At 40.6% G+C, this 17,265-nt stretch overlaps 1 protein-coding gene across 1 annotated transcript; it reads right to left on the bottom strand.

Moving 5' to 3' along the window:
- Nucleotides 1-1,816: 1,816 nt before the first annotated feature.
- TMEM9B (TMEM9 domain family member B) lies at nucleotides 1,817-16,857 on the bottom strand. The gene is made up of 5 exons (XM_043580600.1): nucleotides 16,184-16,857; nucleotides 13,976-14,067; nucleotides 9,797-9,905; nucleotides 7,777-7,911; nucleotides 1,817-2,998 (listed from the first exon to the last, which is right to left on the bottom strand). The coding sequence occupies exons 1-5, from the start codon at nucleotides 16,286-16,288 to the stop codon at nucleotides 2,843-2,845; spliced, it is 597 nt and encodes a 198-aa protein (XP_043436535.1). The 5' UTR covers nucleotides 16,289-16,857; the 3' UTR covers nucleotides 1,817-2,842.
- Nucleotides 16,858-17,265: the final 408 nt, after the last annotated feature.

Here is a 17,265-nt window from a genome sequence, read left to right on the forward strand (position 1 = left end):
TCTATTTTGAGTTAATTTTTTGAAGGGTCTCAGGTCTGTTATCTAGTGTTTTTGTTTGTTTTGTTTTCACATGTGGATATAGTTGTTCCAGCACCATTTGTTGAAAATGCTTTCTCCATTGCATTGTCTTTGTTCCTTTGTCAAGATTAGTTAACTACATTTGTGTGGGCCTATTTCTGGGCTCTCTGTTCTATTCGTATCTATTCTTTGGTCAATACCGTACTGACACTGACTTGATTACTATAGCTTTATATTAAGTCTTAGAGTCAGATATGTTAGTCCTTCAACTTTGTTCTTTTCCATTAATATTGTGTTGGCTTTCTGGGTCTTTTGTCTCTTTATATAAGCTTGAGGATCAGTTTGTTGATATCCACAAAATTATTTGCTGAGATTTTGGCTGGGATTGTGTTGAATCTATAGATCATTAGGAAAAACTGACATCTTGTCAATCAATATTGAGTTGTCCTATCCATGGACATGGAATATCTCTCCACTTATTTAGTTCTTCGATCTCTTTCATTAGTTTTGTAGTTTTTCCTCATGTATATTTTGTACATATTTTGTTATATTTATACCTATTTCATTTTGGGGGGTACTAATGTAAACTATATTGTATTTTTTTATGTTTATTTATTTTGAGAGTGAGAGAGAGAACGGGAGCAGGGGAAGGGCAGAGAGAGAATAAAGGAGAGAATCCCAAGCAAGATCCGTGCTGTCTGCATACAGCCCAATGTGGGGCTTGGTCTCATGAACCGTGAGATCATGACCTGAGCCAAAATGAAGAGGCAGCCGCTTAACCAACTGAGCCACCCAGGTAGGTGCCTCTGTATTGTTTTCAATTTCACTTTAGATAGTATATATGAAAGCAATTGACCTGTGTATATTAACCTTCTATCTTGCAACCTTTGTATAGATCACTTAGTTCCAGGAGTTTGGGGTTTTTTTTTGCTAATTCTTTTGGATTTTGTAAGCAATCATATCATCTAAGCTGTTTTATTTCTTCCTTCCCAATCCGTAGAACTTTTCTTTTCTTGTTATAGCATTAGCTAGAATTTGCAGTATGATGTTGAAAAGGAAGTGATGAGAAGATATGGTATCCTTGCCTTGTCCCTGGTTAATAGGAAATCTTCTGGATTCTATGAAGTGTGATGTTAGCTATAGGTTTCTGTAGACGTTCTTTATAAAGTTGAAGGATTTCTCCTCTATTCCTAGTTTACCAAGACTTTTTATCATAAATGAGTTTTGAATTGTGTCAGATGCTTTTTCTGCATCTATTGATCATGTCATTTTTCTTTAGCCTGTTGCTGTGATAGATTTTGTTGATTTTTCAATGTTCAATCAGACTTGCATACATGAGGTAAATTCCACTTGGTTGTAGTTGAACTTACATCTTTTAATACTAACAATAAAATCAATAAGTTTAGGTTAGGTTCGTAGGTTCAAAAAAAACGTTTTTGACTAGCCAAAAAACCCATTAAGAGCTCCTAAAACCTTGGCCTTATTAATTTAATGTAATTTAATTATCATTTTGCCAAGAATTTCTTAGAACAAGCACTCCTTCATGTGTTTTTTTACATGAATTTTAATCTATTTGTCAAAATAATATTTGTATACTTTCAGGGCCACATCAAAGTACCCATACATTTTCTCTTTCTCCCTTTTTCTCCACACACACACAATTTAGTACCAATATTTTATAATTAAACTGTCATAAAACAGTAGTCTCATAGCATGATACCAAATGTCTTTGTATCTTTGAATGTATTATGCAGCAAATGAAGGAGGAGAGAAAAGTTAGGAGACATAGATGTACTGGTAAGTGTTTCAAAAATTATTTTTATTGTTACATTCCAAAGAGGACGTCCAAAGAAAAAAGCCAGTTATCCAATAACTGTTACACATTTCAGAAGGAGGCCCCCAGAACCCCAGAACACACTAGAGCTCAAACAGCTGCCTCTCCACCTGACCGGAAATGTTGACAAAGGTGTGTATGTCACCAATCCAGAGAGGCTTGGGGTAAAAGAAAATTCCTTTATTGCAAGTGTCCAAGTTCTTAGGATTCATCCTTAAAGATACTAGAAGAAGATGAGAAAGACCACACACACCAGACTATGTTTAGTCATTAGAGTAAACTAGCAAATTGCTAGTTTGTCCTAGGATGCATTGCATCGGACATCACAGTACATGAGGAAAATCTGCATTTTATGAAGAGCCACCAGGTATTTCAGATCCACTTTACCATGAAGTGCAGCCACAGGCGAACCAGATACCTAGATAATATAGTCAGTGCAAAATTCAAATGGGTAATTCAGGGCTTTGATGAGGCTGGCTACACTGCAAAATATAAATGAAACTTGAAAATAGAATGTTAAGTCTATTTACAAAAGTGTGTTTAGTAAAGTGACTTGAGAAAAGTTAAGCTAACCACTTCCCACACATCCCTCCCTGCCCCTGCCAGAAAAACAAAACAGAACAAAACAAAACAACACCTGAAAATTATCTTGAAAACCAAGTTAAAACTGTGTGGTGAAAAAGACAGTGTTTGTTCCAGGTAAAGGACTTCAAGATAATTTACAGGCAGACTTATTTTTTATTAGTAAAAGTCACAAATAGGAAAAAGGTTTATTGGTTGACTTGAGGTGTGTGCTTTTAAAAATGTCTGTATTAATACCTTAACAAGAAAAGAAAATACCAAGCACATTTTTGTTTCCAATGCTGAATTTCCCAGCAAGAGTTGGTGAAATCAACAGGGTATTAAAACAAAACCCAGGAATACTCAGTCAATTTTTTTTTTCAGTTGTCTGCCTTATTTCTTTCTAATCACCTGCAGTATGATTTCCAATTAGCTGAGGACAACATGACGGTCAAAGACGGATTTTCGCTGCTCTTGAACTTGAAGCTTCCAGCGCTGCTGGGCATACTCTACCTTATTCAGCACATTGGCTCGACTGCGGGAGCGGGCTAGCACATCGTGGGCATTTGCAAAAGGTTGGTGATCCTGAAAAGTCCAGGAATGGAGAACATCAGAGATGGCATGATAGTGTGAAACACACACACACACACACACACACACACACACACACAACTGCCATTATCCAGCCACAGAGATAGGAGCAGCTGGACTTTACAAACAACAGACCATCTCTTTGACCAAGCACTCCTAGGCACCCAAGTGCCAGAAGCAGGATGAACTCAACTACAGTAATAGGTGGTTCAAGTAGTTTGAGTGATGAGGAGGTATTTGTGAAATGTTTCCTTGAGTCACCATTTCCAAAGACATTTCCCAGAAGAAGCAGGGACCAAGACAGACAGTGGTCATTTATGTTAAAGACAAGCTTTCCCTGACAAGTAGGGGAAAGAAAATCCATTTCCACATTAATAGCTACCTGTTACAGATATGAAAAGCAGGACTTCTCCCTGTTTTATTCAATACTATATAGCTAATCTTGCAGAGGAAAGACTTGTCATTTAATTTCCTGACTCCCATTACATTAGAATTGTTAACTTGCCAGCTTGGGGCCACATTCATCCTTGGGAGAGGAGTTGACAGGATCTTATCTTGGCTGGTTTTAATATTTCCCTGCGTCTTTAACACATACACTAAATGGACTGGTTTCCAAAATCCTTTTCATTCCCCCTCCCCGAGTCTGTAAGGAAAAGAGACATAGCTCAAGTGCTACAATTACCATCTATTACCAAGGACAGTAGGAATTATTACTTCAGCCTTTTTATTTGATAAGTACTTGAATCTTTCACTACTGGGCACTCAGGGGCTTCCACGTTAGTTGCTGCTTTTGGAAAGAAGCTACTGAAGGGTTACTCAGGTACCTGTGTAGAAAACCAAGCTATCCTGGTGAAAGTAAACCAATGCCACTGATGTTTGTAGTCATTACACAGGAAACCACTATGCTAATCTATCTATGGATTTGATATAAACACAGCTGCCTAAATGACAAAAAGCATTCAATACTAGTTCATTGCTTTTGTTTGCCTTTTCCTTGATCTTCTTCCTGAACCCTGTGTTAGCAAAGCTTCTAAATGTTCCAACATAGGATCCAAGTCACAAGTTGTACCTCTCTCATTAAACCTTGCCTCAAAGAAAGAAATATTGTTTTGCTGTGCACGTTTGCAAAAGCTCCATTATATATCCAGGGCGGGAGTCAGCACGTCTATAGAAAGCTATCCATAACCACATTAACTATATATACAACTTTCACTATGTGGAGTTATAACACCTGGTCTTCTTTTTATAGAAAGACACTTACACAATGTCTACATTTCAAATACATCAAAGAGTTTTCTATAAGGAATCTTTTTCCCTGCCTTCTCTGCCAAAACCGCCTCAACTTTTCACTTACTTTAGGTACCAGCTTGTTACAACAAAGGCAAAAGGCAAGCCCCCTGCCCCTTTAAAAAATTTTTAACCTGGGGCGCCTGGGTGGCGCAGTCGGTTAAGCTTCCGACTTCAGCCAGGTCACGATCTCGCGGTCTGTGAGTTCGAGCCCCGCGTCGGGCTCTGGGCTGATGGCTCAGAGCCTGGAGCCTGTTTCCGATTCTGTGTCTCCCTCTCTCTCTGCCCCTCCCCCGTTCATGCTCTGTCTCTCTCTGTCCCAAAAAAATAAATAAACGTTGAAAAAAAAAATGTTTAAAAAAATTTTAACCTTACAAATGAAAATAATAAAAACATATTCCATAAAGTTCAAAATGTTTCAAAGATTTAAGAAAAAAGGTCAGGAAAGAGGAAGGCTGAAGTTGTTTGATTACTTGAAATACACTGACCCGAGGTCATCTAACAAGCGAACACAAGGCTTACCTCACCTAACCTTGACTTGGTGTTACATCATCTCTACACCCTGATTTTGTCCAAGTAGATTAAAATGACTCTATGGGAATATGGTGCTTCAATGAACTTGTATATAAAATAGTATTACCATTGGTTTGTTTTGACATAAACAAGAGTGGGAAGAAGGATATACTTTATCAGCAGAGCAGCTCTCAATTTCATAGTCCTGTTATCTACCCTTCAAGGTAGGGGGAGAAAAACCTTTCTAAGGGACAAATTTAAAGGACTAAACAAACCAGTTAATCCTTCTGGTCTGTTCTCCACCTATCAGAACAAGATTGAACTAGCTGCTCATGGTCATGGATTCTGGGAGAATGCAAATAGAGATTTACCCCTTTTATATGTTTGTTCTTTTTACACCTGATAAAATTACAATAAATACAAAACATGTTTTAATGCAATGCTTTGATAACAGCAATGATGTGTCATGGATACATGATACGATAAATATTGTGACTACTTGCAGTGAGCTTCTTAACTATTTGTACTAATTCTCACTTGATTTAAAATGCTCTACAGTGAACAAAAATGGAAAAAATAAAAGAATTTAACAGAATTTAATAAAGCATTTTTAAAAGCACATAAATAGTAAAGAACCCTCATGATAGATAAGCAACAATTGTAGGAATTTAAATTTAGCTTCTTTTTGTACAGAGTTGTTACCATAAATTCACAGCTGGAGGTTAGAAAACCTTTCTCTCTGCACAGAATCAAGTCAATAGATATCCAAGAGTCAGCCAGACATCTCAGAGAACATGTTTTCAGTTAACATATGCACAGAATCAATCACTGGTGAACAAAATGGTTATTAAGCACATTACCCTACCAATCACATGACTTTCCTACGTGTTTTCTTCTACGCATTTGTGCATCCACTTCTTGTATGTTCTATGTGTGTTACATTATTTCTAAAATCAGGAGCCAGATATTTTATACTGCAAAGAATATAGTTTTAAGTCAGACTTTCTATCTGGGTGCCTATTATGAAATGGTTTATGTGGCCTTTAATACATAACATTTTCATGTTAGTTCCCAGCTGGGAGTGTTTTGCCCCCCAGGAACATTTGCCAATATCCGTGGACATTTCTGATTATCATGATTGGGATAAAGGGTGCCACTGGCATCTAGGGGGCAGAGGTCAAGGACGCGGCTAAGTACCTTACAATGGACGGGAGAATACCCCACAACAAAGAATTATCCAACCCAAAATGTCAATACTGTTGAGGTGGAGAAAATCTGTCATATGTGAATGAAAAGTAACATGGGAACAGTATTTGAGACTCTAATGCTTCTGGTATACAACCTCTTGTGCTTCTAGCTCTCTTGTCCCGTTAGCCCCGTATGCCTAGTTTTTGCCCACATCAGATCTCCAGTCTTGACCTTTCTCCCAGCCTATCACTCCCTGCCTTGAATTCTTACAAAATAGGCGTTTGTTACATGTTTAAAAATAAAAGGTGGAAACGTACTGTAATTAGTCATTTCTTTTATGTGTCTGTCTCTGTTTCATTCATCTCTTTATTCCTAGTCCCTAGCAGAGGACCTGATACAGAAAAGTTACTCATTATGTATTGGTTGAATTAATAAGGAAGCAAGGAAAAAAGAGGCAGAGGTGTTTCTATGAAAGTTCTTGACAAAACATAAATGAAATCTTGCCCAAATCAGTTAAGTATTCATAATTGATATTCATATGATAATGTATTCATTGAAAAGTAGGCTCTGTTTGTAGTTATAACTCAAGTCATCTAGTCAGGATATCCTCTTCCCATCTTTTAGCAACAAGTCCACAAGCAATTCCAGAGTAAAAGGACTTCTGACTATGGTTGGCAAGGGCTCACGCTGGCTTAAGCTTTTGGGATTGGCTCTTGAAACTGTTGAATTTTACCCATTTTAAGGAACATAGGCCAACAGAGTAATCCAAAATAAAAGTAATTTCCGAAAATATGTACATATAGAAGAATGAAATAGTAGAAAATTTGAAAAGAGGCCCAAACAGGATAATAACAAAACAATATAATTCTCTAAGTTATACTGAATAAATAACAAGTCTGTGGAGTATGTTCATTACTAGACATTTGTGAATGAAGTAATGTTAACATAAAAAGGAGACCACAAACTAATTTACACACATTATACCAAGTATATGTACAAATATAAATGTGTTTTGAAGACAGGAAGAGAATTGAGAATGATAGTTTTATTTTCCTTCAAAGATCAGAGATTTTTTTTTTTAGAAGGAGGGAAAAAGAAATATAAAACATCAGCAGGTTATCAAGCTGCACCTCATTAAGAAAAGAACATTGTTGGGGCGCCTGGGTGGCGCAGTCGGTTAAGCGTCCGACTTCAGCCAGGTCACGATCTCGCGGTCCGCGAGTTCGAGCCCCGCGTCAGGCTCTGGGCTGATGGCTCAGAGCCTGGAGCCTGTTTCCGATTCTGTGTCTCCCTCTCTCTCTGCCCCTCCCCCGTTCATGCTCTGTCTCTCTCTGTCCCAAAAATAAATAAATGTTGAAAAAAAAAAATTAAAAAAAAAAAAAAGAAAAGAACATTGTCTTCATGCTTCCCTTCACTAAAGCCTCTGCCCTCTATTATATTTGGTCATGCTGACAGGAAAGGTATTCAGGCAGGAGCTTGGGGAGAAATCTATCTCAGAAGCTTTTCTCAGTGTAAACAGGGAAAGGCAATGAAGATTGTGCCCTTGATACTAAAGGGCAAAGCCTTGCGCAGCACACTCACCAAGTTTAAACTACCATATTGATGGCTTTACAGAGCAATTTCCTCATGAAGAGACATATACTACAATCAGACCAGTCCTTAGCTTCTCTATTTGAGCATCTGCTCCAGCACATGAACATCTATATGCGACCATTTTTCACTTGCTCTTTGTATCAGATGAGGACAGAGACTGGCCTCACAGCTAGGGCAAGCCAAGTACTTACCCCAACATCATCATCGCTCTGTATCAATTGTGAGTGTCCAAACAGGCGTCTCTTCAGTATGGGCTCAACAAGGGTAAGATATACCATGTACAGAAGTAGAAGGCCCAAAATGGAGAGATAAATTATAATGGTAACCTGAAGGAAATTGAAAATAAGTTAATCTCTATTCAAACCAAGAAAACAGAGTTTTGTGTAATAATGACACCACAGTGAAGACTGATTTTTCAGCAAAGCATATAGGATTCTTATACAAACCAGATTCCAACATAAACAAACTCAACTCTTCACCAAAGTATTATTTAAATAGAACGAGGAAAGTAAGCATGTTGTCTTTGAGATCTTTTTGCAAGTTTTCAAAACTCCGTCTTCACCTACTGATAATCATCTGTCAAAGCTGCTAGCACACAGTTTGCTTTTTTCACCTGAAGATGGTATCCTAGATTCAGCAGCACTGTGTTAAGACAACTTAAAGGAACCCTTACAAAAAATGTAATTCAGATGAATTTCAACAGAATACTCTTTTAGATCAATTTAGATATACAAAAATACACTTCAGGTCAGTGATTTCCCTGAGATCTTAATTTGTATCCTGTCAAAAAGTACAGCCTCTGGAATGGCTATAATGAAAGATAGACAGTGCCAAATGTTAGCAAGAATGTGGAAAACGTGAACCCTCATACATTGCTGGTGGCAATGTAAAATGGTACAACCACTTTGGAAAACATTCCAGCAGTCTCTTAAAAGTTAAAATAAACTTATCTCTCTAAGGAATCTACCTGAGAGGAAAACATATATTCACACAAAGACATGTGCACAGATATTTATGACAGATATTTATTATTTATTCATAATAATCAAAATGTGGAAATAACTCAAATGTCTATCAACTAATGAATGGATAATGAAAGTGTGGTATATTCATACACTAAAATGCTATTCAGTAAGAAAAAGGAATTAAATACTGATAACGTGCTAGAACATGGATAAACCTTAAAAACATACTAAGTGAAAGAAACCAGCCACAGAAGACCACATATTGTATGATTCTATTCATATGAAATATCCAGATCTGTAGAGACACAAAGCAGAATAGTGATTGTCAAGGGCTAAGGTGTGGGAATAAGATTAACTGTAAATAGGCATGAGGGATCTTTTTGGGGTGATGGGAATGTTGTAACACTAAATCTAAAAATTTTTTTTAATTGTTTTAAATTTCCCCAAATTTATTCAATTATACACTTACAGTGAGTGACTTTCAGGGTCACTCATGTGTAATTACACATCAAAAATTTAGTTGAAAAATAAAAACATACAGTGAGGATTTCTCTACTGGATAGCATCCTGCTGGAACAGAAACTCTCCCACGGAAATCTTTGTAATTGTTACACTGACCACCCCAGATTCTTCATGAAGTCTTTTCTCAGGGAAAATGAATAGGAAGTTCCATGTAAAAAATTGGGGAGGAGAACTGTTAGCCACCATAATAAAGTAATTTAATTCATTAGAGGTCCAAATGGTGAGGAGAGTGACCTATATTCTATTTCCTATAAGAAATAAAGAAAGGAAATCTTAGAATCCAGAAGTGTTATTTCTAGAACAAAGTAGTCTATTTATACAATTTTTTTCCCTAAGGGTTGAGAAGGCAGGAAGAAGAGGGCCTAGTCATGCTGTGCTTTTACTAGCTTCTGGCAAACATGGCCCACAAAAAAGCCAGGATATGTTTTGGGATATACATGTAGGGCATTTTTGTGCCATTTCATATCACACCTATGTAACGTGTCCTAATAAACCCACAACGTATCTCAATGAGGTGGGCAGAGAGCAGGCCCACTGTTCTCTGGGGTTGATATTGAGGGTGAGGAAGGAAAAGTGTTCGCGGGTGGTGAGGAAGGGAGAGAAGAACAGTACTTGAGTGACTAAAATAGAATCCAGATGTCCAAAATTTTCTTACTTGTCTAGATACCATGAAGAACTATTCCAGAAGCAAAAAAGATGAATTTTTTTTTTTTTTTTTTTTTACCTTGATCGTAACAGAGCTTCTTTCCTCGTACTTGCATTCACAGCGTAGACAGTATGCTTCTACATCAGGCCCGCGCACGGGCATGGGATCCACAACATGAAGGCAATCGCTGAAAAAACAAAGATAAAAATACTGCATCAGGCTACCTGGATGTTCTACTTGTACTGATCGAAACTTTCCTGAAATCCAGAATAATCACTGACCTTACCCAATTACAGAATTTAAGGAACTAATAAGGGAAGTGAAATCATTTGCTTTCTCAATATTAGCAATTTAGTGAGATTTAACAGCCTAAGAATCATAAAGACATATATCAAGTAGCTATTTTCAAAAGTGCTGCTTGTTGGAGCGCCTGGGTGGCTCAGTCGGTTGAGCATCCGACTTTGGCTCAGGTCATGATCTCGCGGTCTGTAGGTTCGAGCCCCGCATCGGGCTCTGTGCTGACAGCTCGGAGCCTGGAGCCTGCTTCAGATTCTTGTCTCCCTCTCTCTCTGCCCTTCCCCCACTCATGCTTTGTCTGTCTCTCTCTCTCTCAAAAATAAATAAACATTAAAAAAAGAAGTTAAAAAAAAAGTGCTGCTGTTAACAGTTAAAAATCCCAAAAGGCATTGAAAATTACTTAGCATATCAAGTTATATTTAGACTTGTACAGTTACCAAGAAAAACTGCTTTAAATGATTTAAAGTATCTTGGGGCATTGTTCAAATATGAGATATCTCTTTTATGAATGAATTTAGTCTTAACTGCCACAGTGTGGTATCTGAATGGCTAATCACACTTAACAGTTGGTAAATTCTGAAACTCTGAACACTCAAAGGCACAGTAAAAAACAATTACTTTTCTTAATGAGCAAAGGTCTATTGAAAAAGCATGGGAAAATAGGCTTAGGACAACAAAAATATTTAAAAGTGCAAACTGATTACCCAGAAGAAGTATATAAAAAATAATAAAAGGCTGAATATTTTTGTTGTTGGATATTCTTTATTTTCCCCCCATTTTCCAGGCCACTTATGAAAAAAGAAATTCTATCCAAAAAATCTTTTCCCAGAAATCTGTGAATTCTAGGAAATAATTAAATTATTACTCTTCCCAGCTATTAAGAGCCTACTACTCTGTTCACCTTCAGCAAAAGTAGGCAAGGGGCACCTGGGTGGCTCAACTGATTAAGTATCTGACTTCCACTCAGGTCATGGTGGCTTGTGAGTTCAAGCCCCACGTCGTGCTCTCTGCTGACAGCTCAGAGCCTGGAGCCTGCTTCAGATTCTAGGTCTCCCTCTCTCTCTACCCCTCCCCCGCTTGTGCTCTGTCTCTCGTTCTCAAAAATAAATAAACATTAAAAAACTTTTTTTTAAAAAGTAGGCAAAAGTTCCCTGTCCTGCCAGCTGCTGGGCAATTTTCTTTTGTCATCTCTTCTTTAGGCACTTCTGACTGCCTAAAGAACTCTACAATAGCATCCTGTCTCACCCCACCCATCTTTCTTGGGGGCACACAATTCTCTAGGCTACAGCTTTTCCTTTGCTGTACTTTTTTATGTGTCCCATTCCCCCAAGCCATGGCATAAGAGAGAAAACCCAAAATGGCATAAATGATAAAAATTCCATCAGTTATCCCTAACAGGTTATTTAATTTTAACAAAGGTACTAATGAAAAAGAAACCTCAACTGGTAGTATGGTAAGGTAATCTATCTCAGAATCCTAGCCCAACACTCTCATAGAACCCAGGGCTCCTACCACCTAGGTCAGCTCCCCTGTATTTCTCTAAACCTCAGGAAAATAAGACTTATCTCCTAGTTTCCTATTACAGTTTCGGAAGCCTTCATAACAATACCCAGGAATTACTTGAGAATCTAAATGTTGAGTACTGAGTGTTTCTTTTTAAGTACTGATGTAGTTTAATAACAAGGAGATATTGAGCATTGTGCAAAAGTTGTGCAGGGTGGGAAAGGAAGCAGGAAGGTCGGTTCTGGGTGGCTGGTCATGATAAACACAGAACCCAGGTAAAGAACGCAACCACTCTGGGAACGAGGCAACACCTCCCCCTAGTGCCAAAAGGAGGACTTACATCATATCCCAAACACAAACCAGAGAACTCAAACTTTTCTTAAGTTAGACAGTGTCAAGTCAATAAAGAATTAATGCCAACAATGGATGAAATGGAAGCCACAAGGTAAAACTATACCTAGGACCAAATAGTTATTGGAGGCTTTGTAAAGCCATAACATCCTGGTTAATCCTAACCTGCCTACCCTTTTAAAGCCAATTAATAACTGAGAACATATCCTCAGTAAAAGGCTGAGCTGCAGGAAGGAAGCAAGGGAGAGAGGGAAGAAAAATCGGAAACAAGCTTTGTTCTCAGTTGTTTATTTTCAAAGCCCCCTGTTTTGACCAATACCCAAAGATGAATGGCATATGGTTCTGTCTGAACCTGGAATTATAAAGTCAGTGAAAAGATCAGTGCTAAACACTTGAACAGTGAGTTTACCTGCCCCTCCAATACTAGGCATCATATTCTATTAATAACAATAGATTAACCTAAATTTGTTTAATGTATTTGGAAAATTTATAGGAATAACGTAATTTATTTGAGCTTTCTTATATCATAAAAGTAACTTGATGATATACAAATCTATAAGAATATAGCTAAATCACTTTGTAATATGAGACATTTATTTGTTTACTTTTGAGAGACAGCATGTGAACGGCCATGAGTAGGAGAGGGGCAGAGAGAGAGGGAGAGAGAGAGAGAGGTAGAGAGAATCCCAAGCAGGATCTGCACTGTCAGCATAGAGCCCAACGTGAGGCTCAAACTCACAAACCATGAGATCATGATCTACGCCAATATCTAGAGTCAGATGCTTAACCGACTGAGACACCCAGGCGCCCCTCTAATATGAGACAATTTAAAGTGGAGCATGGAAGTTCATAAGCAATTTTCAAGAACACACTTATCAAATATCAGACTGAACCTAAATACATATCATGGGAAGAACAGACAACAGTATCAGAAAAAATACACATGCTCAAAGGCTACCTTTTCTTTTTCAAAATCAATTTGGAATATTGTAACCAAATGAACTTAATTTTTGCTTTCAAAAATTTTGCTGTATATTTAGTTGTGAAATCAGGTATGTGTGAAAAGTTCCTAGCATAAAGAGCTATTTTTCTTGTAAGCCTATCCCAGCAACATTCCACCATGGTTACAAACCATAAAATATCACAATTTCATGAGAAGGAGCCCATCCATCCTGCTACAAAACAACTGCTTCCCAATCATTTTATGCCATATGTGGAAAACTTATCATTTGTCAGGTCCATAAATAGAGGGGGCTACTGGTGACCAGTGAGGCAAGATCCCCGTCATCATAGGCCTGCTTGATTACCCCAAGGGCTGAGGGAGTTCTTGACACACCTTAAACCATGGCATACCGACTGGGAAACTATGCTATACACGGCTCCTTCCCATTCCGTCCTGAGCCTTTTGACACTTCTAAACATAGTCTCCTATGTAGTTGGCAATATATCATCAAAACCTACAAGGTGTGAAAATTATAACCCAGATAAATGAGGCTTGCTTACCTTTCACTGAAAACCAAGAGGGAGGACTAAGATAGCCAGAAGGTATCTATGGGCAGGTAGGTGCCACAAACTCAACTCCATCCCTTATAAAATGCTCCCTACTTGGGGTTTTGTGTTTTGGCCATATTCCTTTAAGTTTACATCAAGCACGCAGAGCCTTACTCTCACTTTTTCAAATGGAAGTGGAATTTGACACTTACAATTAAAAAGAAATACAGGTGACCCTTGAACAATAAGGGTTTGAACTGCATGGGTCCACTGTACACAAATTTCTTTCAGTAGACACAGTAAATGTATTTTGTCTTTCTTATGACTGTCTTAATATTTTCTTTTTCTAGCTTACTTTATTGTAAGAGTAAAGCACAAAGTACGTGTTAATTAACTATGTTACTGGTGAGCCTTCTGGTCAACAGTAGGCTATATCAGTAGTTAAGTTTTGGGGGATATTTTTGGCTGTACCAGGGTCGGCACACCTAAGCCCTACGTTGTTCAAAGATCAGCTGTACCTAAAAAGGAAACAATACATTGGATAAACATTCTGGGCTAACAATGACACCCATAGAAAGAAATTTGACAGGTAATTCAGTAATCTAGAATACTTACCAATCTTTTTGGGATATGTTCTTATTATAAATATGCCCAGAATTATCTTTATAGGGAGGACAGATACATTTACATCGGACATCCTCGAAGTTCTGTAACCAAAATGGAAACTTAGTATAGCTTGTTGACATGTTAGCATCGATATTTTTTAAAAAACTGTACCATATACATTTTACTAAGCATCCCCTATCAAATATTCTAAAACCATTAATTCTGAGAAATAAAACTTTTAAAAAGTCAGGTTCTTTTTGGTAATGCTAATGAATCTTTATATATTACATAAAATTATTTTGAAATAATACCTGTACATGATCAGTGGTTTATTACTTACAATTTACAGGTCATACGACAGTCAAACTGTGCTAATGTTATCACCCTCTGCCTGCTAGTAAAAAGACACAGCAGACAGCTGTGCCCGCAAATAAGAATCCAATTACAAAAGGATGGGGAAGAATCAAACTAAGTGTTACTTATAAAACAAGTCACAATTCTTTTATCCACCATTCTTCCACCCTCTGGTAAAATGGCATTGATATGGATAAAAGGGGTTGTACTAGAGCTCTATACAAGGTATGAAGTTTTAGAGGCACTCAGCTACAATTTAGAAAGGAAGTACACAGGGAAGTAGCTGAGTCTAGCTGAGATCAGTTTGGTCTACCCTTCCCAGGAAACTTTGCTTCCAATTCTGGTAGACAGAGAGTATAACTACTGATAAGCAAGTTGCAAGAAGTGGAGAAAGAGGTGACTAAATATAGGAGTACAGGGAGTAGGAGAAGCTTCATTAGCAAAAGGGAATTTATCTGAGAACGCAGCGGCTCATTAGTCCCCAGAGGACAAGGCCCAGTGTTGCTATATATGTGATGCTATGTGTGGCAGAACTGTTGACAATGCATTCATTCATTCAGCAACCACTTAGTGAGCATCTGTTCAGTACCAGAACTTGTGCTCAAGGAAGTAGATTCAGATTCCTGCCAGTTATTAGGACACACCCTAGTAATGGAGACTGACAAACAAATACATGATTACAATACAATACTTAAAGTGACACAGGAGATATGCAGAGGATGCCAGCAATGTTCTGAAAGTCAGGAGAAGCTGCTGTCCCTGTTTCTGGTGGGAGGTAGGGAAGATTTCAAAAAGAACTCCCAGTTAAAAACCCCCTGATATGTCTGCACATAACCCGTCTTTCCCAGCCCCTATATTTAAAGATATTATAGATTAAAGCTCCTATTTTTAAAAAATGCAAATGTCATTGTTTCCCCATGACATTAATGTGAATTCCTTCTGTTTTCTCCAAGAAGGAGCTAGCTCATCAAGGAGGAAACACAAGTGTGTATGGGGCCAGAGCACGTCTGGAGGGTGGGGCATGAAGGGGATTAAAGAGCAGCATGAGGAGGCTAGAAGGACCAAGAACTGGAGCAGGGGAGAAGGCCACAACTTCACCTCTCCTGCAGTTTGGATCCTCCCTTCTCCCCTAAATTATCAGGAAAAGAGAAGGCAAACAAGGGCCAAGAGATCCTAGAGAGAGTTAGGTTAGGTTACTAGGCCGGTGAGAGAGACTCTGTGTAGGTCCTATTGGGAAGGAAGGCTGCCAGGAAAGGCAAGTTCTTACACTGGGGAGGGAGTCGTTCAGGGATGAGTTGAAATGAGTCAGTTCCTAAGAGGGAAGATTTCCGTGACATGGGGGCTTCCTATCACTTTGGCTTAGGGAATGGAGCGGGAGGGCGAGGAAGAGGGCTGTCTGTGAGGCAGGTAGAGGGCGGCGGTAGACGGTCTGGAGCTTAATTAAGGGTGGAAAGTTAAAGGCTCTTAGAGTTGGAAAGGCTGTAAAGTTTCAGGTGGGTGCTGTAGGGGCTGGGAAGGGAAGTGTCTAGGAGCTAGAGGAGTTGCCTCTCCAGGCTGTGCGCACTGTCAGGGCTGGGTGGAGCTGGGGCCGCAGGCGGGGTATCAGGCGGGAAAGAGGAGAGTAGTGTCGGGGCTAGGGGTGGGAGTGGGGGCAGTGAGTGTCAGACTGTCAGGACCAGAGGGCGAGAGTGCTATCAGGCAGTAGGGTGTTGGGTGGGGGGTTTGCTAGGGCTGTGAAGCCAGGGGTCAGGCTGGCAGGGCTGGGAGAGGAGTGGGGTGGGGAGCAGGTTGACAGACTCAGTTTCCGCAAGGCCAGGGGCAGGGGAGGAGCTCCAGTCTGGAGCGCAGGCTGGGCGGACTCACCTTGGCGGCGTCTGACAGCTGCACCAGCAGCAGCACTGAGAGCGCCAGGCAGGAAAGGCTGAGCAAGGAGCCAAGCCGTAGAAAGCCTCCCCACAGAGTCGCCATCGCTGCCAGGCCCAGCAGTTCCCACAGCCCGGAGCCCGCCCCCCGAGACCTGCTCCCGGCTGGGGCTCAGTCTCGGGCTCCGGCTCCGGCTCCTCCGCCCGCACTTCCGTCTGGGCTTTGGCGTCACGGCCGCGCCGGGTCAGCTACAAAAAGCTTCCGCCCCGGAAGCGGTTCCCGGTGCTAAGGGTCCAGAGGCTGCGCCGTGCAGACGCCTGTCCCGCGTACGCTCGGACCGCGAAAATGAAAGGGGAGCCTCCGGGGGCGCAGCCTTGGCCTGGCAGAACTTTGAGGCGCGAGGCTGCCTTTCTCGGATGCAGTAGCAGTGGGGGCTGTGGACCGCCAGTGCTCTGTAAAGTCCGCTCGCCCAGGGAGACCCCCAGTAAGCCCAGGAGCTGAGATGGGAACCTCCAGCGACCCCTGCGAGGCCGGAGCCGTTCGTTGCCGGACACTAGGCTGCAGTGAGCCCAAGCCCCAGGGATTGCTTGAGAGGGCGGCCCATCCCGCAGGCGCAGGGGGGCCGGTGGCAGGCGTGGAAACGGAGCTATGGGACTGACTGGTCGAGCCATCCTTTCCCGGGAAGCCTAACCCCCTCAACCAGGGGTTTGGGGTCCTCTCTGGCACTTTGGGTACCAACCTGCCGCCCGTGCGCCTCTCGAACGCCGCCCCCGCAGGGTTTTTAAGTCTCTGCTTTCGTGGGTCTGGCTTCTGTTTAGGTCTCCCCACTTGCCTCCCGCTGGGGGCTGACCGTCTAGGCTCACCCTGATGCCGGAACTGGGCCACAGCGACGCGGCGTGGGCCAGGCCAGGGCAGGCTCCGCATGGTGTGGAGTTGGAAAAAGAACCACCCTAGTGGCTCCTCTGCCCAGGACTCCAGAAGGTGGGGGATCCCGGTGCTGCAATCCTATTCAGGGCGACTGGCCCCTAAGTCAGAGTTGGGGGAGCGCTGACCGGTCTTTCCAGTGCAGGTCATCCTCTACA

Source organism: Prionailurus bengalensis, chromosome D1, assembly GCF_016509475.1.
Source record: "Prionailurus bengalensis isolate Pbe53 chromosome D1, Fcat_Pben_1.1_paternal_pri, whole genome shotgun sequence".
In the NCBI taxonomy this organism is placed as follows: domain Eukaryota; kingdom Metazoa; phylum Chordata; class Mammalia; order Carnivora; family Felidae; genus Prionailurus; species Prionailurus bengalensis.